The 26690-nt window shown below is 53.3% G+C and overlaps 2 protein-coding genes across 17 annotated transcripts in view; one reads left to right on the top strand and one right to left on the bottom strand.

The window, feature by feature from the left end:
* The first annotated feature begins 543 nt into the window (after positions 1 to 543).
* SCN4B (sodium voltage-gated channel beta subunit 4) lies at positions 544 to 16642 on the top strand. Its single transcript, XM_073320551.2, has 5 exons — positions 544 to 972; positions 6028 to 6191; positions 7802 to 8027; positions 8901 to 9030; positions 9911 to 16642. The coding sequence occupies exons 1-5, from the start codon at positions 912 to 914 to the stop codon at positions 10002 to 10004; spliced, it is 675 nt and encodes a 224-aa protein (XP_073176652.1). The 5' UTR covers positions 544 to 911; the 3' UTR covers positions 10005 to 16642.
* TMPRSS4 (transmembrane serine protease 4) overlaps positions 10054 to 26690 on the bottom strand; it is a 36171-nt gene continuing 19534 nt past the window's right edge. For 11 of the 16 annotated variants that reach the window (XM_078849901.1, XM_073320534.2, XM_078849900.1 and 8 more), the window contains 5 exons: positions 24973 to 25139; positions 24311 to 24406; positions 24050 to 24192; positions 23288 to 23529; positions 10054 to 20978 (listed from right to left, as the gene is read on the bottom strand). In XM_078849901.1, coding sequence (XP_078706027.1) covers positions 23347 to 23529; positions 24050 to 24192; positions 24311 to 24406; positions 24973 to 25139 — 589 coding nt within the window. In that variant the 3' untranslated portion in view covers positions 10054 to 20978; positions 23288 to 23346. Of the gene's footprint in view, positions 20979 to 21602; positions 21871 to 23287; positions 23530 to 24049; positions 24193 to 24310; positions 24407 to 24972; positions 25140 to 26690 lie in introns of all 16 variants that reach the window. The other 5 variants (XM_073320535.2, XM_073320537.2, XM_073320536.2 and 2 more) reach the window with 5 other exon arrangements.

The raw sequence follows: 26690 nt of genomic DNA, 5'->3' as shown, positions 1-26690 counted from the left end.
TTAAGATGAAAGAGGCTCTAGAAACACAAATTATTTCATTGCAGAGAAAAAAAGAGCAGTGAGTGTCCCAGGGGGTCGCTACCCCAAAAGCCTCAAAGCTGCAGCCAAAGTAACTGTGTAACTCAGTGTCCGGTGGTTGTGTGGCTCAGCTGTGTGTCATATACTCTATGCTGCTGCTAGGTAAGGGAGAGTCTCTTTGAGCTGAAGGGGCAGGATTTTGAAGCCAGGGGAGGGGAGGCGAGGCAGCAGGGAGCTGGCCCGTTTCTGGCACCCCAGGAGGGATAAACCAGGAGCAGCAGGAGAAGGGGGCTAGGTGGGTGCCCTGGCTCTGCCGGGTGGAGCCACGGACAGACGCTGGGGGGTGCGGGCCGGTGAAGCCCGCTAGGCTCCTGAGCCTGAGCCCGAGCCCGCCCCTGGGAGGGCCGCAGGAGGCGGGAGCGGGTCAGGGGCTCCTGCCTGCAGCCGGGGAGCCACGTGTCCCCCTGGCCCAGCGCGCACCGCAGAGCTGCAGCGCCGCAAACCCAGCCCCGCCTCGCAGCAGCGCGGTCCCTGCCCCGCCCCGCCCGCAGCCGGGCCGGTTTGTGCTGCGGGATGCCCGGCAGGCGGCTCCCCGGCTAGTCTGGCCGAGCCCCCCGGCCCTGGCCGACGCCTCTCCGGCTGCAGCGCCCCCCCGCTCCCCGCAGCATCCTCAGCTGGCCCCTGGCAGCGCGCCCTGCCTCGCCCTGCCCGGCTGCGGGCGCCGCGTCCCTCCGACTTGGCTGCGCGGAGCCCCGGCTGGATGCTGCGGCTGCTGCGGGGACCAGCCGGACTTTGGCTCGAGCCTTGTCCCCCTGCCCCTTGCGCCAGCTTGCCCCGACCCTGCCCCGCCTTCGGCGGCTGCGGGGGCTCCCCGAGGTGCCCTGGCACAGAGGATGGCGGCGGACGGGAGCAGCGCCCGGCTCTGCCGGAGCTGGCTGGCGGCGGCTCTGCTGGGTAAGGGGGTGCGAGGGGAGGGGGCTGCCGCGCCCCGCAGAGCGGCCGGGGCCGGGGCGCCCTGGTGCGGCGAGGGGACCCGGGCGCGGAGCCGGTGCGCTCTGCCTCGGGCCGCTGGGAGCGCGTCCGCTTTGCTGCCCCGCGGAGCGGCGAGACACCTCGGGCCGGAGGGCTCCGCTTTTCGGGGCTCAGCCCCCACGGCACAGGGCGCGTCTTCTGCGCGGACCCGCTTCGGGACTGACATGGGGACCAAGGGCTCTTCTGCGCTGCTTCAGTGCCCTGGGGCCAGGCAGGGCTTAGCTCTTGGGGCCTCTCCAAACCGGTAACTACGGGGTGACGGGACGTTTATTATCCGTTTATTAAGTGCCAGCCATGTCCTCTCGCCAGTCCCCGGAGTTTCTTCATTGCTCTCAGCTGGAGCCTCAGACAGCACAAGGCCAAAATCTGCTCTCCTGGGCCAAAGGAGGCTGCTGGAGTCCAGTGAAGGCAGCAGGGTGACTCTGGACTTGCACCATGTCAGTGAGGGTGCCCTGGGCTGAGGGGTGGGGAAGGAACTTGCTGTTGGTAACTGCTCCAAGGGAGTTGTGTCTGGAGGCTGGAGCGCAGGCTGGCTGTCAGGGCTTGGAGCCGGGCACCAAGCTGGAGCAGTGGTTCACAGCATCGCCAATGCCAAGGGCTCAAAAATCAGGAGTCAGGCCCCCCAAATCAGGAGACGTTTACAAAATACTAAAGGTTGGGCTCTTTCTTTGCTGGCTGGTTTCTCAGCCTTTAGGGAGCTCTCAGGCCACGTGTTCAGGCTTTTCTCTGCAATCAGGAGGGCTGGAACTTACTTTTGTTCTAAAGGAAACCTGAGAGTCTCATGTAATCACATGACTCCAGGAGCTGGTGCTTTAGGAAGAACGTCAACTGTAACAAGGCTCCCAAATAAATAGCGAGAGTTGGCAAAAGAGAGTTAATTAATTCTGGACAGTTTGCACTATCCCACCCACTGTTGTCATGACATGGTCCTGTATGACAGTGCGTATCTTTCTACACACTAGACCCCTCTGAGTCTCTGTTTGTATGTTACTGTAACTTAGGAGCTTTAACCATTTCTAAAAGTCCCATAAACACTGAAGTTATTGTTTCTTCCTCCTTGAAAAATATTTACATTTTAAAAGCAAACTCTACATTTCCATGAGGAAAGATCAACCCACAGCAAACAGCTTGTTTTGATTTCCACTGCTCTGTAGCAAGTCCTAGATATTTGACACTTGCACTTTCATCCATAATCTCCAAGTGCTTCACTCAGGGCTGGGGAGGATGATCTCCATTTTGCAGCTGTACAATCTGAGGCATTGAGGATAAGTGACTTGCCAAGGTCGCTCCAGGAATAGAGCCCTGGCTCCCAGGCCTTTGCCCTCCCTGCATCAATTACTAATATACGCGCAATGGTCTCTCCTGGGTGTCTTCTCTCACAGGCTCCATCATTCTCACTTTGCAGACCTGCTAGTGGGGAGTACAACTAGCTGACTGCTAAAATTAAAGGGGGAAAATATGTGTCAGGGACCAGAGGAAACAACTGTAGGTGTTTAATGCAGCTGAGAATATTAATAGTTACGGATTTAAAAATATTTGTCATACCTTCCTTCCCAGCAGAGGAAAGAAACTCATATCCGGGGCCCTGCTTGGAGCATAACACCCAAATATGAGCTGGCGGGAGGTTTTATAAAGTGTCCTGGCTACACCCAGGGGCTAGGAGCCGAAACATGCTGTGACAGCTGTTTTCTGCGCCCCAGCAGGCCCCACCCATGGCTGGATGAGAGCTTCCTGTACCTGCCGAGTGTGCTGTTATCTGCTGGGCAGTTGCCCTAGTCTGTAGGGGGTTGTTCTTTGAACAGAGAATCTGAAAAACAAGAATTTAATTGAATTTTCAGGTTTCAGAGTGACAGCCGTGTTAGTCTGTATTCGCAAAAAGAAAAGGAGGACTTATGGCACCTTAGAGACGAACCCATTTATTTGAGCACAGTACTTAAAACCCACTGCTTGTTGGAAAACTCCAGTGAGGGGCTTCCGGTAGGGCCAGGAGCTGTTGGTTCTCAAGATAATTTTAAATGAGCTGGAGAAATTAGAGAGAGAGGGACTGGGATTTCAAAGGATCTTGATTCCAGTGAGATTTAGGTGCCTAATTCCCTTAGGTGTCTTTGAAACTCCCAGCTCAGATAACCCAAGGGCAGCCTCATTTTAAGAAGGAAAAACTGGCCATGTGTTGTCATAGTTAGAACAGAGGCTCAGACATTTTAAGCTGGAGTCATCTTGAGTTCTAAGACCAGGTGCTGGTTCTTCTGATCTCAGGAAGGAAATCGGACCCATTTGTACCTCAGGCAACTCAGCCAGGCTTAAACAAAAAAGGTGTGTGGGGGGGAGGAATCTCATTGCAAATTGTCTGCAGCTGAGTAATTTAATTCTGCTCTTCAGTGACTGAAGCTTTGAGGCTCGTTGCACGGTCTGGTGAGCCAGAGCCACCAGCAAGCAGGACTCTGGGGCAGAGAAGGAGTGGTCCCTCGATATTACAACAAGGGAAGTGCTAACAGCTCTGCCCTCCTTCAGGGACCCTCACAGACTGTCCAACTCCTATACCTCAAAGGGGTGGTTGTGGCCGTACGCCCCAGCACGCCGAGGTGCCTAGGAAAGGGCTGAAGTGTAAAGGTTCTTTTAAGATGGCAAAGCTGGATTCCGCTCCAAGCGGACTGTGAGCTCTTCCCTCGTGGGTGCTGTGTGGGAGGGGTTGGGGAGGAGGAGCCCATCTAGCCCGGGGAAGTGGTTTTGTCCCCAGTGAGCTGTCTGCAGGGGCCAGGTTGATCGTTGTTAGTGATGTAAGTGCTCTTCTTCTGCAGCCCTTTTGTAAAACAACAGAGGCCTCCAGTGGCTATTTAGGTGAATCCCAGCCGCCCATGCACTAGGCCTCCAGGGCAGGTTTCTGCCTCACAGTGGGACGCTGGCTGCTTCAATCGATTACAGGTGCTGTCCTGACGTGCCCCATGGCTGGTGGGGTGGTTTCAGGTGCAGTGTGCTCTGGCAAGCCCAGTGCAATGAGGATGGGGTTACGTGAGGGTTGTTTTCAGTGATTAGAGCGGGCCAGGGAATGAGGAGTCAGGGCTCCTGCCTGGGTTCTATTCCCAGTTCTACCTCTGACTCTGTGGAACCCCCATGGGAACTCAGCCAAGCTGCAGGGTGCTGGGACGTTTAATGTTAGCAAAGGGCTTAGAGAGTTTTGTATGATGGTGCTGTAGCTGGGCATTGTTATTCCATGGGAACGTGTCAGCTCTTTCCTCCCCAGGCCAGTCCAATGGTATGGACCGGTGGCTCCCTGTGGAGAAGAAATGGTACAAGGCTGCTAAACCCTCGCCACTCCTGCCTTAGTGTTTCCTGCTGCCCTGCTCAGGGTGTGGGGGTTGGTCTCACTCATGCCCGGGTGGGCAGAGGATTTAAAATGCTGTCAGCGGCCAGACCGAGCGGAGAATTCAGCTTTGTTAATGTTTTAAGCCTGCTCCGCGGGGGTGGGAATAAGCACTGTCCCCCCAGGGCAGAGCAGTGGGGATTGGGCCCTGCTGCACATCTGTACAACACTGCTGATGTCTCAAGCAGCCACCCTAGATCTTGGCAACATGGGGCAACTCAAATTTCTTGATCTCAGAGCAGCAAAGAGAAGTCTGCTAAAGCTGCTGCATTAGCAACGGAGGTGGGGCGGAAAGGACACACGTCTACACAGGCCTCCTCTGTTTTGGTGCCTTTGACTGCTTGCTGCCAGGGGACTTAGCAAAGAGCAGGGTGGTGTCACTCAGCATGTGTCACAATGTAGGATTTTTTACCTTGGTTTTAAAATGTGTTTTGTGTTTGCTCCAGTTTGCTTTGCTTGGAGGGCTCGGGCTCAGGGACGTTTTTGGAAGAAACCAGTGACAGCTATAGCAAACATTCACGAATTTCTGTCTGGACAGAGTTCTTACAGACCTTGCGAAGCAGCCCTGTCCTACCCTTTCCCTCAGGAAGGGGGGGCCCAGCTGCCCTGGGTGAGAATGTGGGGCTGAGGGCGGTGGCTCCTCTGGAGGGAGTGTCTCTGGTCAGGTGCCCCACCCAACCCCTGTGCCTACTTGGGGGGCGCAGGCAGCACTGGACAATTCTGCGCTGAGGGTGAGGAGTTGACTGAGGACCCCAGGGGAGCCTGTCCCTCCTGGAGCCTGATGGGCCAGCAATCCTGTTCCCCAGCAGCGATGGGTGGCCGGGGGGGGGTTGGTGAGAAGGGGCAGATTTAACCAGGCAGACCCTCTTCCACAGGGAAATCCTGCCCCGGAGAGTCGAACTCCTCGCAAATATTCCCTGGTCCTGCCACTCTCCTTAGGCTCCTCTGGGCCTGGTGGGCTCAGACCCATCCAGGGAGTGCCTAACCCCTGGGCTGCTCCCCAGTGTTAAACGTGAAAGCAGCTTCACCCTGGTGTCATTTATCAAAGGTCCCGTAATTCCTCTGTCGGGCTAGAGGGTGGGGTTGGCCTCACGACTAACGTCTCCTTCCTCACCCTCCAGAACAGCTTCCCCTTGCTGCCCTGCCCTGGTCTGGGCCATGGCCCAGATGCCAGGACCCATCCAGCCTGGATTATGGGGGTGGTGCTTGGCTTGTAGACTCCTGAGCAGGACCGAGAGCTCCAGAGTGTGGTCGCCAGGGGCCTGGGAATGAAAGACCAGTGCTGGGAGATGCTCCCTTCCCTGCTGAATGGTGATGCTGCTGCTGGCCAGGCTACTTGCAGTTGCCTTTTCCCAGTGCATGTTCCTGAGGCTCTGTCCTGCTCTGTGTCCTCTAGGAAGGAAGAGGGGGACTGGCTAGGTTAGTCTGAAGCATGCATGTGGTGCCTCCAGGGAGCCCAGTTAATGGACCAGCAATCTCATCTTGTTACCAGGTGGCTGCATGGTTGTGTAGCCTCTGGGCATGCCCCAGGAGATGCTGTCTCTGAAGGGGAATCGGGTATCGGGCACTGCCCCTGTGGAAACTGATGTGTCTTTGTTCTCTCTTTCCCCTGGCAGGTTTACATCTCTTCTCCATGGCTGTCACCTTGGAGGTCTCAGTGGGGAAAAACAACCTTGTGATGGCTCTGAACGGCTCAGAAGTGCAGCTGCCCTGCATCTTCACCACCTGCATAGGATTCAAGGACCTTGACTTCACTTGGTACTACAACAGCATTGACCTGGTGCGTTGTGCGTTCTGCTCCTTGCTGGGTTTGATTGCCAGTTCTCCTGGGTCCCCCCAGCACAGACCGGCTGCTAGTGCTTTAAACAGTGATTTGGATCCCATTTCTCCTGATTTAGGACACCCTGCCAGCCATGAGGGATCTGGTTTTGCAATTGCCCTCTCAGAGCCCACTGCACCTTATTGTCTGGCATCATAACTGCCCATTGGAGACACCGCTGGGTGGAGCAGTGTGGAACGGAGAAAATTACTTCCACTCGGTTTGGCCGCAGCAACGTCACCATTTCGTTTCCTGTAGTCATGTCTGTGAGCTTCGGCAGCAGCAAGTGGCAAATCCCTGGGTTAAATACATCCCTTTTGCTCAGAAATGTCCCATTTCACTGAGGAGTAGGTCAGCACTTTGAGCAAAACACAGTGAATTTTCCAGCTAAACAGGCCCCTTCTCGTGCTCACCATGAGATGCCAAAGGGCCGTTGGTTCTGAGCAGCATCACCTTTCGCCCCTCTGCTTGCTAGTGTGAGGCAATGACTTTCTCCTGTCAGCCCAGCTGCCCTGCAGCCCTCCCAGCCTTGGCCAGCTGGGAGAGGACCTTGGAGCTTGCCTCTCTGGCCGGGTATGCACAGCACTCGCTGCTGGAATGCACAGCTCCTTTGCATTGGCCTTGACATGGCCGTGTCCGCTCCTGAGACAGGCACGCTTGCCGCTGACTGCAGCTCATGGATTCCTAGGGCAGAAGGTGAATTCCAGCCAATGCAGCCACATGGCAAGTGAGACAGGCCGGCTGCTTTCATGGTGGCCTGTTGACTGGACTGCCCCATTCTTTGCCCCAAGCATTCAGCTGCTTCTCCCTTTCATGCGGGAGACAGGAGGTGGTGGGTATATGTGTGCGTGTGCAGAAATGAGGGAGGGGAAGAGTTCTGGGGCCCAACAGGCACGAAACAAAGTTGTCATTTCATACGAACGTGGCTTAATAAGGAGATGAGGCCCCTCCCCCCCCAGCATTTGGCCAGATGTAGGCGAGGAGCTGTGGAGTTGGCCTCGTGCTGAAAAGTCAGGAAGGGGCAGCATGCATGGAGTATGGTTCTGCTCTGCCTCCATTAAAAGACCCCCCTCCACTCTGCTCAGCCCCTTGAGTTTCCCTGTTGATGACTGTTGCATTTCACTGGTGCATACCTAGTATGCAGGAGACATCTCGGGGGTGGGGAAGGGATGTGCTGAGAGGAATAACTGGCTTTGGGATCCCTGGGCAAAAGCCAAGCATTTAGATTCTACCCCTAGTCTGGAGGAGACAAAATCCTCAGAAAGCAAGGGAGGGATGGAAAGAGAATTTCTTGTCCACTTGTAAGCCACATCTACACTACAGCTGTTGCTGAGCCATGGCACTGTTACAGCATGCTTGTCCCTGACCTGGATGCAACATGGTTGCAAACCGTCATGTAGACGGGCCCCAACCCTCAGCCTTGGTAGGTCTGTGTCTGTACCACCCCTGTGTGGTGTCCAACTCAGCCGGAAGAGCTCTCCAGGCCTTCCCTAGTCTGGGGCTTCCTGAGTTTGCGGCCTGGCTGTGCTGTTTGCTCGCTCAGCGTCCTGCTGCATTCCCTCCCCCTGCAGATCTATCACGGGAATATAAAGAACAAAGCATCAGAGCCAACGGTGCTATTCGCAGACCCTCGGGTTCGGTTAATTGGCACAACCACTGGGAAGGAAAACAACATCTCCATCTCCATGGGGTCCGTGGACTTCGATGATGCTGGGAAGTACACCTGTCATGTCAGGAACCCAAAGGAAATGAATGCTGAACACAATGCCACCATCATCCTCAAGGTGGTCCAGGAGAGTAAGTGTCTGCCAGGAGGAGCCCTCCCCACCCCACTCACTCTGCTGGTGCTGATAGACAAAGGTTCCCCTGAGTGATGAGCAGGATCGGGCAAAGCTAAACCAAGATATGCTGCTAGTGGTCGTAGCAGGGGACTGGACTCAGGACTGCTGGGTTCTGTTGGGCTTCCATCAGTGTAAAGGAAAGTAGAATCTGCTCCCAGGAGTTCTAGTCTGGCTCTGGTGACCAGTGTATATTCTAGGTAGTCTTCAGTGAATGGCTGTTCACCCCAGAAAAGAGCCCCAGGAGAGGCCTCTGTTTAGGAGAGGATCATGGCTGGATTGGCCGAGGGGCATTGGCAGAATTGGGGGTCTTTCACTTCACACCCCTCCTCCTGCCAAGAAGTAAGGCCGACCTCTCAGAGTGGGCTCTGGCTTTTAGCTCCCTTGATCTATTTTGGGTGCCCAACTTGAGACCCCTCACGCTGAGCACCCACAGCCTGAGGCACCTACAGTCTCTCCAGGAGACGATGGCTAAGATAAAGATATGGGCCATCCTCTGTGGGCCCTGCTATAGGCCAGTAGCCAGCAGCACATGGAGGGCATTCATGGGGTAAACTCCCTCCGTGGCTTACGGTCAAGTTGAACCATGAGCCGTGCAGTTGTCGGAGAAGGCTTGGGGGGCAGCAGAGACGAGAGGGTGACGCCCATGGCTATTCGACTTTAAAGACCTGAACTGTTCTGTGGAGCAGAGGCAGCTGCGTGGCCCCTGCAGCTCCGGTGATGGCCAAGGAATGGGTGCCTGTCTCCTGCTGCTCAGGGCCAGAGGCTCTGTGCTGGTGGGACTCTTCTGGCTGGCACCCACTAACATCTCCTCTGGCGCTCTCTCCTGCAGTGGTACCGGTGGACAACACGCTGACGCGCATTATCCTGGGAGCCGTGGGCGGGCTCGTCGGCCTCCTCATCCTCATCCTTGTCATCAAGAAAATTGTCCTGCTTATCCTCAAAAAGTCTCAGGAGAAGAAGTGAGTACGGATGGGCGTCCCTTCTCCCAGCCCCCGCTGCGTCCGGCTGGGGTTGTGCTGGGCGCAGCGTCATGCGTACCACATGCATGGATGTTTGTGCTCTTTCTGACCCTCCTTCACAGCCTAGACACCGGATTGCATCACCGGGGTGTTTGCAAGGAGAGGGCAGGAGGGCAGCATGGCCCAGTGAACTGGGCCCAGGACTGGAAACTGGGCTCTTCTGAGTTCTGTTCCCAGCTCTGCCTCTAGCTGGCTTTTCACTTCCCCATTTCCCCATCTGTAAAACTGGGACAGGGACACTGAGCTAACAGGTCATGGGGCCGGCACGAGGATTTGTCTAACTGGTGCAGGCGTGCACGAAAGCCTGCTGCTGCCCTGTGGCAGGACAGTTCCCTGTGACCTGCCCTGCCCAGTCCTATTGTCAGTGCCTGAAGCATGGCTTCCCTTGGAGACTGTGGAACAAGCTGTTAGCTCTGTGTTGGGGTTGTAGTCCTGAGTCCTGTGCTCAGCATGGGGAAGGCCCGGCTCTTTGCAAGTGTGAGCCAGGAACTCCTAGAGTCTGCTGCCCGCTCCCTCTGTGCCCTGCAATGTGTCACTTGACCTGCCTGCCCCGTGGGAATGATTGTGCCTCTTGGGGAGCAGGAAGGATCCAGGCACTCGTGCCAGTCTAGTGTTTGGAGCCATGCCTGCATGTCTCTCCCGCCATGGCTGTGTGGGGAGTGAGCTTCCCCGCAGCTCGGAGTGCATACATCCCTTGGGCCTGGCCTCTGTGACAGGTGGGGAGCGGCAGTGATGCGGGCAGAAGGGGCCAGGTGCACATTCAGGCTGAGGGGGGCTTCAGGCGCCACCCACGTGCTGTAGATGCTGTTCTCTCTCCTAGGAAGGAGTGTCTCGTGAGCTCCTCAGGGATTGACAACACTGAGAACGGCCTGGCGGGCTCCAAGGCGGAACAGAAAGCTCCACCAAAGGCATGAAGCAAACTCAGTGTGACCCACCAGGCAGTAAAACGCTAATGGCCGGGGGAGGGGAAATCTATTTTATTTTGAAACTAACAATGCTTGAGACATCTCTGTATTATGCACATGCCTGCAATTTGCACCACTCTTCAGCCCAGACTTGGGACGCTGTGTGGCCTGGGAGCGACTTGTGCCCAGGCTGTGATCTCAGGAGGGGAAAGAGAGCAGGCCAGCTCCATTCTCTCTGGGAGGAGGTGGGAACTCCCTGAGCTGGAGCATGGGCTGGGGTGGGTGGGTGTTTTCATGTGGTGTGTGTGAGAGAGCGGCTGGGTCATCACACAGAGACTGGGTGTGAGGGCGCTGAGCAGAAATGGTGTCTTGCGAAGCTGAGAGCCGGGGGGGGCATTGCCTGCCTGGCTCCCAGGGATGCTACACTGGGAGGAGGCCATGCACCAGGCAGAGGGCAGCTAGTTCCTGGAGCAGAGGCCTCTGGAGCACAAGGCTGCATGGAACGCTAGCAGTAGAGAAAGATGCTCCTGTCCCTGCCTGAGCGTGGGGCTGGCTCAAGGAGAAAGAGGGCTCTGCTGCCAAGCACACTTCTGAACCAAATGACTAGTGCCGCCTTTACCAAGCCTGGCTTTAATCTCTTTTCCTAACTGGTTAAGAAACGAGATTTGTCTGAACCGGTTAGGAAAAGAGATTAAGGGGCCCCTGCTGCTGCTCCTGGGACGAGCTCTCCCTCCCCTGCCATTTCCATTCCACTCCAGCAGGTGAGCTGCCCACTCTCAGTCTGGGCTTGTGCGGCTCTGTGGTATTGTCACCAGCTGCCGTGGGTGCCAAGGGTGGAATACACTGCGGCCAGGGGTCGCCGTAGTCACGGGGGGCTATGTCCGTTCGCTACCTACAGCAGCCATTCACCTGCTACCCTGTGGGATTGCTGTGGGCCTGGCTCTCCACTGCCCTGCCCCTTGTGTCCTTGCTTGCACTAGTGCAAGGGCAGTGCAAAGTACTGCCAGTCCGACCCCCTTTGCTCATGGCAGCACAAGGTGCAGGGGTCCTGTGTCTGGCTGCCTGGCAAACCTGCCCAGTGAGCTCTGCGTAGAAAAGCTGGGTCAATAGTAAAGTGCTGGGGGGAGTCCGGGGAAGGTTCATTCCTCTGCCTGCACTTTGTCCCTGGTGCTCGCCTGGCTCCTGGTTTTGCTCTGTGGTGTTCCCTGTCCCACTGGCAGGAGCGCTGCTTCTGCGGGAAGGGCAGCTGGGACACTCGCGTGAGATTCTTGTTCCCTCGTTCTGGAGGGTCTTTCTGACTCTGCCAAGACACCGCGGTGAAGGCGCGCACCTGGAAGGGGGCAGCTGGGGTGAAAAGCTTCAGGTTTCTGACTGTCCTCCTGGGGCAGAGGAAAAATTGACAAAGTGGGTCCAGCCCCCACAAGCTGAGGGCAGTGGCTGGTTACGTGTCCAGTGCTGACTGTGCTTATCTCGACTCCCCTGCTCCCCAAGCAGCATTCAGGGGAAAAGGAGTCCAGATCCCACGTCGGGCATTGGGTCCTAGCCGGGCTATGGAGCATGGCACTGCGATCCCCACCAGGCTGCATAAGCAATGTTCCCAAACAGCCAGGCCCACGTTCTGCCTTCTGTTACATGTGCCCAGACCCAGGGATGCCCGGGAGCTGCCAAGGCAGAATGTGCCCCTTGGAGTCCTCTTGCTGTCCCAGATGGACAGGTGGGGGTGAGGGTATTATCACCCTTCCCAGTCTGGTACCAACCCCCGGCACAGCCACTCCCTCTAGAGCACTGGAGCTTTCTGCGGCACTACTAGGTTGTCCTTTCTTCCTCCCTATGCTGGTTGGCTGTTGCCGCCCCATGCCCTCACTGGGTACACTGGTGCAGAATTGGTGCCATGCTTGGTGACATCCGCCCCGGGAGGCTTTGTCTCCCACACGTGCCAGTGAGGTACCAAACACGTCCTCTCCCCGAGCTGTCTGACATTCCATACCAAACATGCACCCCAGTCCCAGCTGCACTGACAGTCCCTTTGGGGCTTAGCCATCTCCCAGAGCTCTGCCCTGTGATGCTGGTCACGTCTCCACCAAACACAGCCCTGTCTCATTGCAGGGGACACCTGGCTTTACCAAAGAGTTGCCATGTTGCTTGGTGACACCCGCAGTGCTGGGAATGTTTTTGTTTTAGTAGCGAGCGCCTTATCGGCCTGGGAGCTGCCTGCCTGTCCCTGCTGTGCTGCATAACCAAGCAGAGCTGCAGGCTTTTTGCATTGTTCAGCCCCACAGGGGTAGGGAGCACCAGATTGTAAAGAACAGGTTTGCACACCCCTGCCATGTCAGGGTGCTTTGTGCCATGGGGAGCAGCATGATTGGAGCTGGGGATTGTACTAAGCACAGTATCTAAGTACCAAATCCAGGCAGACTGGGGAATCCTTTGGGAATTTGTTTAAGTAGCACCAGCCCTGCAGAGGATTTTCCTGCCAGCAGAAGTGGCGGGGATGTGCTGGGAAGTGCATGGAACGGAACCAAGCGGAGTCAGGGCCACCCCAAGAAAAGCCAGTGTGGCTGCCATGTCCTTGGAGAGGAGCTGGGTGCGTTGTTTGCCTGGGGGCTTTGGCTGCGAGAGGGCTGGGTATGAACAAGGAACCCCAGCAATGGGACTGGAGAGCCCAGGAGGCCACTGCTAGGTGAGGACAGCCCAGAGCGATGCAGGAAGCCCACCGAAGTCAGAGTCTTTCTCGTGATGTCGTTGGGCTTTGGGTCAGTGCCTCAGGGGCCATGATCATGAGAGACTTAGAGCCGCACAAAGCGACAATGTCCAGCGCGGGGAGAGAGGCCAGAGGCTGGCCGGGGACGGGGCCGTGGCTCCAGACTGACGTGTTGGCATGTGTAAATCCGGACTGCGAGATGATTGCTGTAGGGGACTGGGCCTGATTTTCCTGCCCTACGCCTGCTTTACGCTGGTTTGAGTGGAGTCACTCCTGATGCCCGGGAAGTGCGTGATGGGGTGTGCAAGGGCAGAGAACTGGTGCCCATGACTGCTGGTGAATGGGCCTGCCTCCTTCTCACACGTACACCTGCCTGCCCCATCAGGCGCTTCCTTCAGGGGAGATCGGGAAATGGGGGGCGTGGTTCACACCGAACGCTACATTTCCTTCGTGTTGCAGACCTCAGCTGCACCGTCTCATTTATGTGGGTGTAAATCAGGAGTAAAGCCACAGGAGGAAGTGGAATAAGCCCAGTTTAAATCTGGTGTATGTGGGAGAAGAACTGGGCCCAAAGTTCTGGCCCCCTGCTCCCGTTGCCCCAGTTGCGAGGGGCTGCTCAGGCAGCAGAGACAGGGGCCGGGGAGAGGGGCTGCTGGAACGCAGCTTCAGACAGCAAAGTGAGTGGGGAAGGTGACGGCTCGGGGAGCGGAGCAGGTGAGGGAGCTACCTTTCTCGGTCGCACGTTTAAACTCGGTGAGCCGTGGCGGTTGCCAGTGGCGGCTGCGAGACGTGAGTTTTAGCTCTGTCCCCACTGGACAGGGGTCCGCATCCCAGTCCGCACCAACTGCTCAAGTCTGTAGAGAGAACCAGGAGGCGAATCTCCCTTCTCCGCCTTATGGGCAGGGTGGAGGCACGTCACTGAGGCTAAGTTCACATGCAGGATTTCATAGGGCTCTCAGCAAGGAACCATCCCCCAGTTCCAGGGGGTGGGATTGCCTGTTTTCATGCTGTGGAAGTGCTGCACGGCTCCTTCTGTTCTGCGCCGTGCACATGCCGAAGCATCTTCCCGGGCTGGGCCCCAGAGCCAGCAAAAGACGAGGTTGTCAAAGTCGCTGCGTCTGCCCAATGCAGAAGAAATCACTGTGAAATGCTTCTGAACAAAGGTGTTGTGTAGGCCTGTGAGCAGGGCCTGTGCTCTGCACTGCCTGCCTGCGCTCACGCCAGGCGGAGCAGCCTGGAATACATTCCTTGACTGCACTGGCTCACCCTGTCCCATGCCCTGCTGTGGCTGATGTACATTGAGTTGCTCTCCCCGCTGTGCGGCCTGTACCTGGCTGGTTTTCTGGGGAGAAGCTGCCGTATTTTTTACATCCGTTCCGGTTTTACTCTTTTTTTTTCAAAGCTCGGCACTTACAGTAACAAACACGGAAGAAGCTGATCTACCAAGGCTTTAATTAGTTATGCAAATCATTTGTATAAAGGATTTAAATGGGAAAACAGCTCATTCGGTTTCCCTTTCACTTAAGAAAGAATGTGGAGCTTCATTTGCTATGCAGGGAGGGAGTATGGTCTAGTCATAGTTAGAGGACTTGGATTCAGGACTCAGGTTCTGTTCCTGGCTCTGCTGCTGACTCGTGTGACCTCAGGCAAGTCGCTTTGCTTCTACATGCCTCAGTTTCCCCATCTGTAAAATGGGGATAATGATACTGACCTACCTCACAGATGATGACTTGAGGCTTCATTAGTTACCATTTGTAAAGTGCTTTGAAATCCTCGAATGACCAGTGCTATAGATGGGCAAAGTGTTATTAGGAGAGAGCTACTTGGAAGGTTAGAAACCGATCAGGTGAAACATACATGTTGTATTTCACTGTCAATGTGGAAATCTGATTTCTCTCTGGACACTTACACCTTCTGTTGGTACAGCTGGCCCCTCAACTGGTGAGAACTGAGAGACCTTTTCAGTTGTCTTCTGTTCTGTTCGTCTGGTGACTTTGTCCATGCTCTGTAGAGTCAGCCTGGCTGATTCACTGCTGATCGATGGTCGTCCTGTCTCATGCTCCAGCCTGGTGACAGGGAGCTCCCACGCACGCTGTTCCCCAGTCCTGCAAAGAGGCTCCTCTCAGTAACAGCAGCAGCAATATTGAAACGAAGAGAGAGCAGGCAGGTGATCAGAGAGAGATGCCGGAGACATTATGGAGTCTGCTTGGGACATTGCTATTGGAGGGGCTTGCGTACTGCAGCGATGGGGTGGCCATATAAACCCTGAGACAGAGACAGGAGGGGGAGAAGAGACAGGCGTGAGATAGTGGGGTTGTTCTCTGACTTAAATCCCTTGAGTACATGGGGTGCTGGAAAATCCTTCTCCATATAACTGAAAGGGATTAAAAACAGTCCCAGACATGCTATTCCAAGGAATTTAAAATTTAAAAAGTGCTTCATTTAAAATAATTCTAGTTGACTGTGACCTTTTAAAATCATGTGATTTGTTGTTTGAATGTCACAAGCCAACTTCCTGTGTGGGCTACATCTTTGCCTTTGTTAATGAGGCTAAGGAACTAAACTCTGCTCTTCTCCCCAGCCCCTTCCCCTGTAGGAATCAGGAATCAGAGCTGGGTCTTGGTTTTTCAAGAGCGTGGTGAGGGTGGGAGCAAGAACAGCTTTCTGGCTTTGTAACGGAATGGGAGCCCATTCTGGATGAGCTGTGTTAGAACATTTAATTGCAGGGGAGTGTTCTTGAATTAGTTTATGACCCAGCTAACAAACAGGCTTGCCAAAGCAGTGCATGGGGATTACTGGAGAAGAAGGGGATGTGGTACCACTTCATCTATAGACAGGAGTATGTGGCCATTGGAATCTGAGTGTGATGGGCACAGAGTCCCACCTGCCGGCTTGTAACTGTGCTCAAATCTGCAAATGCAGGAGCTGTTGGGACAGAGGAGGCCCAAGAAGCGCCCTGTGCTGGTGCATCTGTGGCTGTGCCTTTCAAGAGGAGCGTGATTCATGGCTGTGCTGCACCTGGCCTAGTCGCTTACACCAGCGCACGGAGCTTCAGCAGGGCAAAGGTGACATGCTCTGGAAGGGTAGGCTTTGTGCTTGACAGTCTTATCCGCTGGTTAGAGTAGGCAGCTCGGACTCCTGGATTCTGTTCCCAGCTCTGCTGCGTCTCTTCGGGTAAACATGGGCAAATCATTTGAATCTCTCTGTGCTTCAGTTTCCCCATCTATAAAATGCGGCTGATAACACTGACCTGCCTCAGGGGCTGTTTGTGAAGTGCTCTAAGATCCTTGGACGAAAGGTGCTGTATAAATGCAAAGTATTATTAATATATCATCATCGCTCATGACGTTTTAGACCAAAAGACACAAAATCTTCCAGTTGCCCCATGAAATCCCCAGTCCAGCCTTTGTGAAGAACTTCCATAGACAAGTAAAGTTTGGGGAGGAAATTAATTTTTTTAAGTATTATTTTTAGGTGTCATAACCTGTTAGTCTTTTTTAGAAGTAGTATCTGGATATTGTTCCACTTACCACATGATATGCAATGCTGTTCTATGCATGGATTATTCCTCTGGCTTGAATAGAGAAAACTTAACAATCAATTTTTGAGATACATTTCTGTACCTGTACCTGTATGGATTTAGATATGCTGTACAATGGGCATGCTTAGAAGGTTCCACTGTCTTGAAAATTTGACCAATTCTTGAGCTATTCCCTCTCTTTAAAATGGGGTGTCCCACTAGAACCTTTCAAACAGAGGGGATGTTAAGGATGAGTGTATATTGTAGACACACACATGTATATGTGTATATAAATACGTATAGTATATAGTTGTAAATAAACACAGAATGTGGAGGAACATTCTGTCTGTTGCCTTTAAAACACATTTTGCACTATAGAGTTTTATTTAGCTTTGCCTTGAATGAAATAAAAGTTTATGTTTAGTAGAGAAACTCTCCCTCGTCTGGGTTCTTTCTGATGTTGATTTGGGACCTTTGCAAAGCTCGGTGTGGATGCACGTGTGGATGCCTGTGGGTGTGCAGGGAGTGCAGCAGAAGTAGCAAGCACAGGATTTATTGCATTGTTGATCTGTCAGGATTGATAGCTTCCTGCCCTGAATGGCCAAAACCCCAGACAGCATCTCCCAATTACCCATGCAGTGCTAAACACTCTGTGTGTGCGTGTGCGTGAATCCTTCCTGCCCTGGAGCCATTGGTCAGGGCCAGGAATCGTGAGGCCTGACTTTGCTGGGTGAGTGCATTATGCAGCACTGAACCTTTCCAGGGAGCTGTAGGGATTATTAGTGTCATAGAATCATAGAATCATAGAATATCAGGGTTGGAAGGGACCCCAGAAGGTCATTGTGTTGGTGGATTTTTTGTTCCAAATGATTCAGCTGGATGAGCCGAGTACCATGTTAATCTTCATCAGGTACGTCCGTTGGGCAAATCCTGTTCTCAGCTCAGCAGTGTGTTACCCCCCATGCTCGGCTCTCCCTGTGTGCTCAGCCATACCCCTGGCATCAGTGAGAGCGGGGTGTAAGGAGAGCTGAACAGCAGAGATAACCCTGCACTCTGTCTGCCTTCCTCTGCTGAACCCATGGCACACTCTTTGGGCATGTGCGCTGCATAGGAAAACTGAGAATCATCCGACCTTTAAAACACCCGTGTGAAAGTGAGAAACCCCTGTCAGCTGCCTGGGTGAACGCTCTGACTGATGCATCAAGGGGCAATGGTTCCAGAGCTGAGGGCCTGCCGTCAAGGTGTGGCAGGAAGATCTAAGAGCCTGACCCAAAGCCCACTGAAGACTGGGAGATGCTGTTGATTTTGAAGTGCTTTACGTCAGGCTCTGAGAGGGGATCCTGCCTTTAGAAATACTTCTCTCTCCTTCCACCCTCCAGGTCAGGGTTAGCCCTGGAATAAAACTGCAGCCACTTTGGAACAATATGATACCCGAGGGAATGGAGGGGGTGGAGTGGTCGCCTCTCCTGGGTGCCACAAGAAACCGCTGGTGCCACAAGCAGCCCTCGCAGTGGCAATGCCATGCAACATCCTGGGCATGCTGTCCCCGTTTCTGCTGGGTCACATGCAGCTGCGGTAGGACTAGATCACTGGAAGGCAACGCTGGCAGTTAAAGTTGGCGCAAGCTAAGCCTCTGGCTCTAGATGCTTGAGTGAGGACAGGACATGGAGACAAGGCGCTGAGCATGTGCCACTCAGTCACTATGTGCCCAATAGCTGGGCGGGGCAAGTGTGGCAAGGGATTATCCAGCGCCTTGCACATTCAGGCTCCTGGGTTCTGTTCCTGCTACTGCCACTGGCTCGTGCTAGCAGCCTAGAGTGGCAATATTCTCTGTGGAGTGGCTCAGTGCATTAGGTCGCAGGATGATCCTGGCTGTGGCCCTGAGCACAGGCCCAGAACTGTGCCAGAAGCAGTGTGACAGCATATTCAGAGCAGGTTAAAGGCACTTCGGATTTTACAAGACTGATATAAATGGAAAACTGCTGCTTTGCTCTCCTTTCATTCACAAAAGAACATGGAATTCCATCCAGGGTACCAAATGGTGATCATAGCAGGGGAATTGGACTCAGGACTCCTGGGTTCTGTTCCTGGCTCTTACTTCCTCAGGGTGTAACCAAAGGTAAGTCTCTTCACTTCTCTATAAACCGGGGAATCTGCTGCTGCCATCTTTTAAAGGGGTGTTGTAAGAATTAATGTTGTAAGGTATGTTGAGATCCTGAGATGAAAAGTGCTGTAGAAGGGCAAAGTGTTTCTAACAGAAGGTTAATTAGAATGCTGGATACCCTCATGATCAAGTTAAAGGTGAATGGGACTGCTCCTTGTTAGAATAGGGATATATCAGAAAGTTGATTTAAAAAGCCCAAACAAATTAGTCATTTAAGATAATTCAAGATGACAGTGTCCCTCTATAATAATGCAGTTTGCTAGTGAATATCACAAGGCATTTTCTTCATTACTTCTGCACAATAAAGCTTTCTTCATGAGAGGAAGGGAATCAACTCTGTGATTAACCAATTTATTTGAGCATAAGCTTTCATGAGCTAAGTGAGCTGTAGCTCACGAAAGCTTATGCTCAAATAAATTGGTTAGTCTCTAAGGTGCCACAAGTCCTCCTTTTCTTTTTGCGAATACAGACTAACACGGCTCTTACTCTGAACTCTATGATTATTCTCCACCCCATCCCTTTTCCCCTGGGAATCAGGAATAATGGCAAGGTGGGAGTAATCTTGGCATCTCAGAGGAATCATCGTTATTAGCGGAGGGTTAATGAGAGCGCTGTAACCCACTAGGATTTGCCTAAAAACAAATGAACTTTTAAAGGGTATTTTTGTTTTTCCTTTCCTGGCCACATTCATAACTGGGTCTCTCTGTTCACCAAATCTCTCTTCTTCTGAAGAGCTAGTCATTTACTCTCTCTCTGCGACTCAGTGACAACCTTCTCCTGTGGTTCTCATCACGCAATGTTCTCTGCTTGGGCAGCCAGTCCCACCAGCTACCAGCAGCAGCTGAGTAGGAGTGTGGAGAAGGGGCAGCAGCTGTAGTGGGACCTGGAACAGAGCCTCTGCCTCAGATTTTCGGAAATGGGAGATTTAAAGTAGGCTCCTAAATCGTTCTGTAGACACCTAAATTAGTGGCTTCATTTGGGAAGCTGCTGGGGGCTCAGCCCCTCTGAAATTTGGACCCTCTCTGTTTAGGTGCCTGGCTGTGGACTCAGGAGCCTGTCTGAAAGCTTTCGCGCTTGAAGATCTTGCGCTGAGCCTAGAGGAGCTGACGGGTGGGCTGGAGGCCTGCAGAAGGCACAGAGAGGGGGCTGAGGCTAGTAGGGTTTGGAAGCCTGTGGTTTTTAGAGGTTGGGGAAAATGCGGCACTTAAAAGAGCTCAGATGGCTAGTACAGGCTGAGACAGGTACAAGAGGCCAGATCCCTGCCTGGGGCAACCCCTCTGACTTCAATGGAGCATGATGCCAGGGCTGAACTGGGCCCACAGTGCTCCGGGGACCTGTGGTAGGGCCTAGGCGTGCCCCATGGTACTAGGCCCTGTGCTGCCACGGTGGGCACGGGCTGTGTGAAGTGCTTGAGTCTGGAAGGGCAGGGAATGAACACCAATGATTCCTTTTGAGAGAGGACTTGTCCCAACTGTGACTCTGGTGGGGACCATGCTGCTGTCCTTTCTTCTGTAGTGCTTGACAGACACTGCGACCCCATCCCTGGGGCTGTATCTGTGCCAAGCTTTACAGAGGGGAAGGGTGGCCGGCCCCAGCTCCTAGCTGCTAAAGCCAATGGTGAGTCGCTTCACCTAGCACCTGCAGGAACTTGGGCTCCAGAAATGGACTCAGGTGTGTAAGTTGTAGGCAATGATGAGACAACGTAGCACTTCCATGACACCTCCTGCCCCGAGGGCTGCAGGCACTTCACAGGCATTAGCTGATTCTCCCTCCTGGCACCCCAGAGAGGCAGGTATTGCCCCCATTTCACAGCTGGGAAACTGAGGCACAGAGCAGCGACATGACTTGTCCAAGGCCACTGAGGGAGCCTGTGCCAGAGCTGGGAGTAGCACATATGTGGCTCCCACTGCAGGGTGCTCTGGAGAAACTCACTGGCGCACAATCGTTAATTAATGAGACGCTGTGTGATTGCTGGTTTTGCTTTCAAACTGCTGTAGCCTCTGTCACACTCCAGCAGGACCCAGTGCTGCAGAAACAGCAGAGAGCGCTGCGGGTCCAGCTATATGCTGCCTCTGGCATTGCACTCTTGCTTCCCAGCCCACTTGCTTAGAATTCTTTCCTGAAATACAATTTGCCCTGTGTCTTTCCTCTCTCCCTCCTTTCCCACGGGTTCAGTCTCCAAGCCACTGGCACCCATTTGCAGCCTTGCTCAGAAGCATCACTTTCAGCTTGTTGATTTATGTCTCACGCACATAAAGAGAGGGACTTGCTCTTTGTTTCTGCGTCACAGGCCCATTGCAGCAGCCATAGGCCGGAAGAAGTGCCAAGTCTTGGCCTGAGAGCCCAGTGGATCATTGTCACCGAACGGTTTGTGTCAGATTTCAGGCTCACGCGGCCGATTCCCCTCTCGCTCCAACCACTTTTACGCTACGCTGGACCCCCTGGAGTTGCACCGGAGGCGCTCTGGTTATCTCCCTTGTCCTGACGAGGTAAGTGGCAGACTCAGCTTTGAAGGCAGGAGTTCCTGGCTTCCAGGTCTGTGGTCAGTTCGTTGGCGCATGCTGGTCTCATGTTCAAGGCATGAGATTGTTTGTGGACCTATAGTTAACACAGGGTTCACCATAAGCCCTGGTGTCTCCTAAGGCTGATATTGAACTAAATATAATTGCTCATTCCAGTAACAATCCCAACACAGCAAACAGCCATCCGCATCCACAGCCCAGAACAGGACTTGTTCTGCCAACAGAAAATCATCCACGGTGGGGTACAAAATTGTGTGCTCTTATTTCAGACAAATAAAGAAGTTTGACAGGTGGCACTGCTGCCTGTTTTCCCCAGCTGAGCACTGGGGTTTAGTTTAAGAATGTGAAAATTTAAAGAGGAGTCAGAGAACCTCCATATTCTGTTGGCCACAAAGAATGGTTTGTGCCCAAGAGGTTAGAGATGGGCCTGGGCCACTGGTGGTGCTGGATGGACCCCAAAGTCTGGTTCTGTTGGGATCAGAGGTTTGGATCTAGCCCATCTCTGCAAAGAATAGGGATTAAATCCTTTTGCAAAGGTCTTTTCTTAAAAGGGATAAACTTTTCCTGAGAGAGAATAGTTGACTGGGGAAAGGCATTGCTTGTTTCACTAACTTTGTGACAGGGTAGAACTGGGCTGAGCAAACAGCAGCTTGGATCCAAGCAAACCTTCCTGGCCTGGGGAGGCTGTAGAGAGCAATACCTCATCATCTCCAGGGAGGTGCTCTGAGCCAGGCAAATTCCTTGGATGTGATGGGGGCCTCTGCCACTTTAACCACCCCCAGAGTCCCGAGCTGCTGCTAAATCATGGCATGGTGCTGGGCCTTCAGAAAGTGAACCCAGGGATGTGCAGGTCCCAGGTGCAATGGCTGGAAGTGAGTTTCCCAGCAGGTCTTAGAACCAGGGCAGCCAGGTGTTTAACACAGGGGCCGTGACGGGAAGCTGCCGCTGCGGGAGTCTCAGAGCTCTGACTGGAAGGTGAGACACACAAGAAATTAAAACTGGCACCACAAAAATGCCGGAATAAACATTGAACCAAATTCTAGCCTCAGATGTCAATTCAGTTCCTAAGGAAACCAAAGCACAGCCAGGCGTGAGGGTGGAACATGCTCCATAATACCCCTGGCCCACCTGCTTCCATTCACCCCTTCAGTCCCCAGTTCCCTCCAGGCCCCCCTAGCTGCTGTAGGGGCAATTCCCCACAGGCTGGGCAGGTGCCTCCAGGGCCCGGGCAACAAAGCTCGTCTAGAATTGAGCCTTCCCGAAGGCTGTCTACCCCCTGCATCACCTGCCCTGGCTAGCTAAAGTCTCCTCTGCCGGGAAGAGCAGAAATGCACCTCGGCTCCATTCAGCTGCTGTCACGTGTTCAACTAGCAATGTCATGGCCCTCTCGATCAGCTAGCACTACGTGCCCCTCTCAGAGTGTGTGTGGGGAGGGCGGGTCCAAGCTTTCTGGCCTGAGAGCCGCATCTGGGTATGGAAATTGTATGGGGGGCCATGAATGCGCAGTGGGGGAGAGGGACTCTCTGGGGGGGGCTCTATAAGGAATGTTCTGAGGGGGGGGGAGGAGGGGGCTCTACAGGGGACTCCTAGGGGCCCTGCTGGCAACGACAGCACGGTGGCCGTACCAGGCACCGCAGGGCGGAGGCACCCTAGCTGGGACAGGTGCAGTCCCTGGGCAGTTTCGAGGCTCTCGAGGGTGGGGCCGTAGGAGACCAGGAGGGGACTGGGTGTGCTGCTGTGCGTGTGTGTGCGGGGGGGGGGGTGTTTCTGATCCCAGAAACAGCGCAGTGAAGTCGCGTCTGCGCAGCGTGGCGCTCCGCGTGCCGGAAGATGGTGCTCATGAAGGGAAGCGGGAGTTGGGGCCCGGGGAGTCCCGGGCGGGCGGAGCAGGGAAGCCCCCGACCCTGCTCCTCGGCGGGAGCTCGAGGACCGGATAAAAATGTCTGATGGGCTGGAAGGGGCCCGCGGGCCGTAGTTTTCCCACCCCTGTCTCAGAGCCTACTGCTGAGGGGTCAGAGCTTGAAGCCAGATCTCCTGCTGAGTGGCACTTGTCGTATTGAGGAAGCCTAGGAGCAGCAAACGCTTTGGATTTTTGATTAGCTCAGCACCCAGGAGCAATGTATATTTTTTTTCTGGGGAACTAAACACCAAGAAGCCCTAGCCACTTCCCATCACTGTAGTTCTGCGGCTGTGTAAGCCAGATTCTTCATGGACCATTGCTACCTCTGTCCCAGCCATGGTGCGGTATGTGAACCCCACCAGGCCCTGAGGCAGGGAGCATTCTGGTGGGCATGGCTGGCGAATGTTTGGGGCCTGGCCATTCTGTGCTGTTGCAATAACAGTGTAGGGCAAGTCACAAGAGCTGAACTGGCCTCTGGCACTCACAGAATAGGGGTGGCACAAGCTGTCCTTTGCCAGCCCAGCAGGGAGGAATCCACTCATCATCAGTGGCTGGTTTCAGAGACAAGGATGCTGACCCTCTGGACGGTGTAGATCCAGTTGAGATAGCCCTGCACTTTGGTGTAGACGCCGGGAGTGCTTGGTCTGCCACAGCCATGTCCCCAGCTGACGATCCCCACCACCTGCCAGTGCCCTGGATTGTACATCAAGGGGCCGCCGCTGTCTCCCTGGGAGGGACACACACAAGCAGGTGTTACAGGGAACCCTGCTGTTCCCTATCCCCTGCTCCTCTCCCGATATCAGTGGCTATGGAGGAAGCAGAGCTCGGCTCGAGTTATAAAGTTCATAACTGGCTCAAGCCCATATGTAGTGTAGTGTGACTTTACCATAATGGCCAAGGGCCCTGGACCCAGAGCGTCAGAAGTGACCAGTGAGCTGTGGGGGCAAACTTGAAACACCGGAGAGGGGCCTGATTTTCAGGGGCAGGTGCTCAATGCTTTCTGAAAATCAGACTCATTCAAAGTCTTGGCCCAGACTCCCTTCTGCCCCCACAACACCCAGTGCCTGTGGTCCAGTCCCTGACGCTAGCAAGGGCCCCGAACGCTCCTGGAATTAGAGGGATGTTATTCAGGGCTCCATGCTGCTCCTCTTCAGAGGGGCTGGAGGAACGAGCATGCAGGATTTACCCCTGAACTTCCACCTGTGCAGCGAGAAGAACACATTTTCGAAGGTGAGAAAGGTCCTTACCTGGCAGGTATCGACACCACCTTCCGTGAGGCCTGCACATATCATCCTATCAGAGATGTCCCCCTGGTAGGCATCGACAGCATTGCAGGTGTTGCTGTCAATCAGTTTGATCTGGGCCTGCTGCAGAGACTTGGACAATGTACCTTGATAAATGATACACAAATGAGAGCTTCCTCCCTTCCACCCTGCCTCTCTGAGAGCCAGGGTTAAAGAGAGCAGTTTTCAGCCCTGTGTGATAGAGAGCTAACGTACTGAACTCACCATTCTGCTCTGTGTAGCCCCAGCCTGTCACCCACAGTGGGGCGTGTGAGGGCAATTCCTCATCAAAAAAAGGCAGACAGATTGGCTTAACTGTGTCTGGAAGGGAGAGAATATGAACAGATAGAATCAGGAGAGAGGGTCTCAATTCTAGGCTTGTGGAGAAATTTGCCTGACTGCCCAGGCACTAGAGATGGATCATCTTAAACTCGTGCCGGAATTATCACAGTGGGTTTTACACAGCTGCTTGACAGGCCAAAAGCAGTGTGCACCAAGGCAGAAGTGAGCGTGTTCTGTTGAGTTCTGGCCAGTCAGGCACATTCACACTCATACATTTGTCTGTCCAGTCAGGCGCACTCATGGACTGAGCCAGGCACAGCCATTGCAGGCCACTACGTCACACACGTTGATTTACGAACGGCACCGTTTGCACACTGGTGTTTCATGCAGTCCCGGATGGACCTATCAATCTCCTTCACGTGTCCTCACAGCCTTTGACTTGCGCCTGACCCATATCATGCACTCCCCACTTTGCCAAAGCTGAGGATCTGGCCCTATAGCACGTTTAGACAAATCCATAGGCAATGGATGCCAAGGCATTTATGTGGGGGGCTTATTTCAAAGAAGTTTCTGAAAGTGATTTTAGAGAGTAGGCTCTCGCTCACCTGAAATGCTTAAGGGAGACGTTAGTTTTACCAGGGCAATGTCATTATCTTTGGGAAACATATGATTACTGTCAATGATGAAGATCTTTTCCACAGGGATAGTGTTGAAGTTGGAGAGGATTTCGGATCCTGCTTTCACTCGCCAGTTCTGAAGGGCCAGGTTGTTCCTATGCACAAATACAGCCAATGGTTATTGGCTTTTTTCCTTCCATGACTTCTCCATAATGATAGGCGCTCATGTGAGATGTATAGATGTCAAATATGCCTTGAATATATATTGGTAATAAGAACTATAGCTCCCTCTCTGCCCCTTAGTCAGGATGCAATGAATCACCCTTCACAACATGCAGAATTGTTCCGTGTAGCTCAAAACTTGTCTCTCACCAACAGAAGTTGGTCCAATAAAAGATATTTGATCACTCACCTTGTCTCTCTAATATCCTGGGACCCACATGGCTACAACTACACTGCCTACAGCCAGGATTTTAGTAATCTTCACTTATTCCCAATGTTAGCTCCCTCCTAAAGGAACTAAGGACAATTGGAAGAGCAACATGCACAACTCAAACAATGAGACATGACTAAAGAGTCTCAGATAAACTGAGGTTGAAATCCGCATTCCTCAAGAATGCAAGTTCCCCTGCTTAAGAAACTCTTCAAATGATTGTTTAGGCAGGAACCTTTCATGATCTGCATGTGGCTAGAATTCCCACCTCACTGTCTGGCTACAGGGGATTAAGTGCCAGACTTTGGGGATGGATGGGAAGGAAGAAGAGGGGAATCAAGTAAACTGTTTAAGGAATAACTTGCTGCGAGACCCAGAATACAAAATGTTCCAGAGGTCAAACTTCTGGATGCTTCAAGAAATCCAAACAAACTAGCTTTAATCTGAACTCTGAAGCTGTACATTTGTTTGCTTTATGGCTCAAAGGCACTGTTACTCTCTATACGGATAGGTTTCAGAGGAACAGCCATGTTAGTCTGTATTCGCAAAAAGAAAAGGAGTACTTGTGGCACCTTAGAGACTAACCAATTTATTTGAGCATGAGCTTTCGTGAGCTACAGCTCACTTCATCAGATGTTTACCGTGGAAACTGCAGCAGACTTTATATACACACAGAAATCATGAAACAATACCTCCTCCCACCCCACTGTCCTGCTGGTAATAGCTTATCTAAAGTGATCAACAGGTGGGCCATTTCCAGCACAAATCCAGGTTTTCTCACCCTCCACCCCCCCACACAAATTCACTCTCCTGCTGGTGCTAGCCCATCCAAAGTGACAACTCTTTACATAATCAAGTCGGGCTATTTCCTGCATAGATCAAGGTTTTCTCACATCCCCCCCACCCCCATACACACACAAACTCACTCTCCTGCTGGTAATAGCTCATCTAAACTGACCATTCTCCAGGTTTAAATCCAAGTTAAACCAGAACATCTGGGGGGGGGGGGGGTAGCAATGCCCCTCTGCCATGTACATTGGTCAAACTGGACAGTCTCTACGTAAAAGAATAAATGGACACAAATCAGATGTCAAGAATTATAACATTCATAAACCAGTCGGAGAACACTTCAATCTCTCTGGTCACGCAATCACAGACATGAAGGTCGCTATCTTAAAACAAAAAAACTTCAAATCCAGACTCCAGCGAGAAACTGCTGAATTGGAATTCATTTGCAAATTGGATACTATTAATTTAGGCTTAAATAGAGACT

Source organism: Lepidochelys kempii, chromosome 22, assembly GCF_965140285.1.
Source record: "Lepidochelys kempii isolate rLepKem1 chromosome 22, rLepKem1.hap1, whole genome shotgun sequence".
Taxonomy (NCBI): Eukaryota; Metazoa; Chordata; order Testudines; family Cheloniidae; genus Lepidochelys; species Lepidochelys kempii.
Note: the sequence above shows the minus strand (reverse complement) of the source record. Positions and strands in the feature narration are given on the sequence as shown.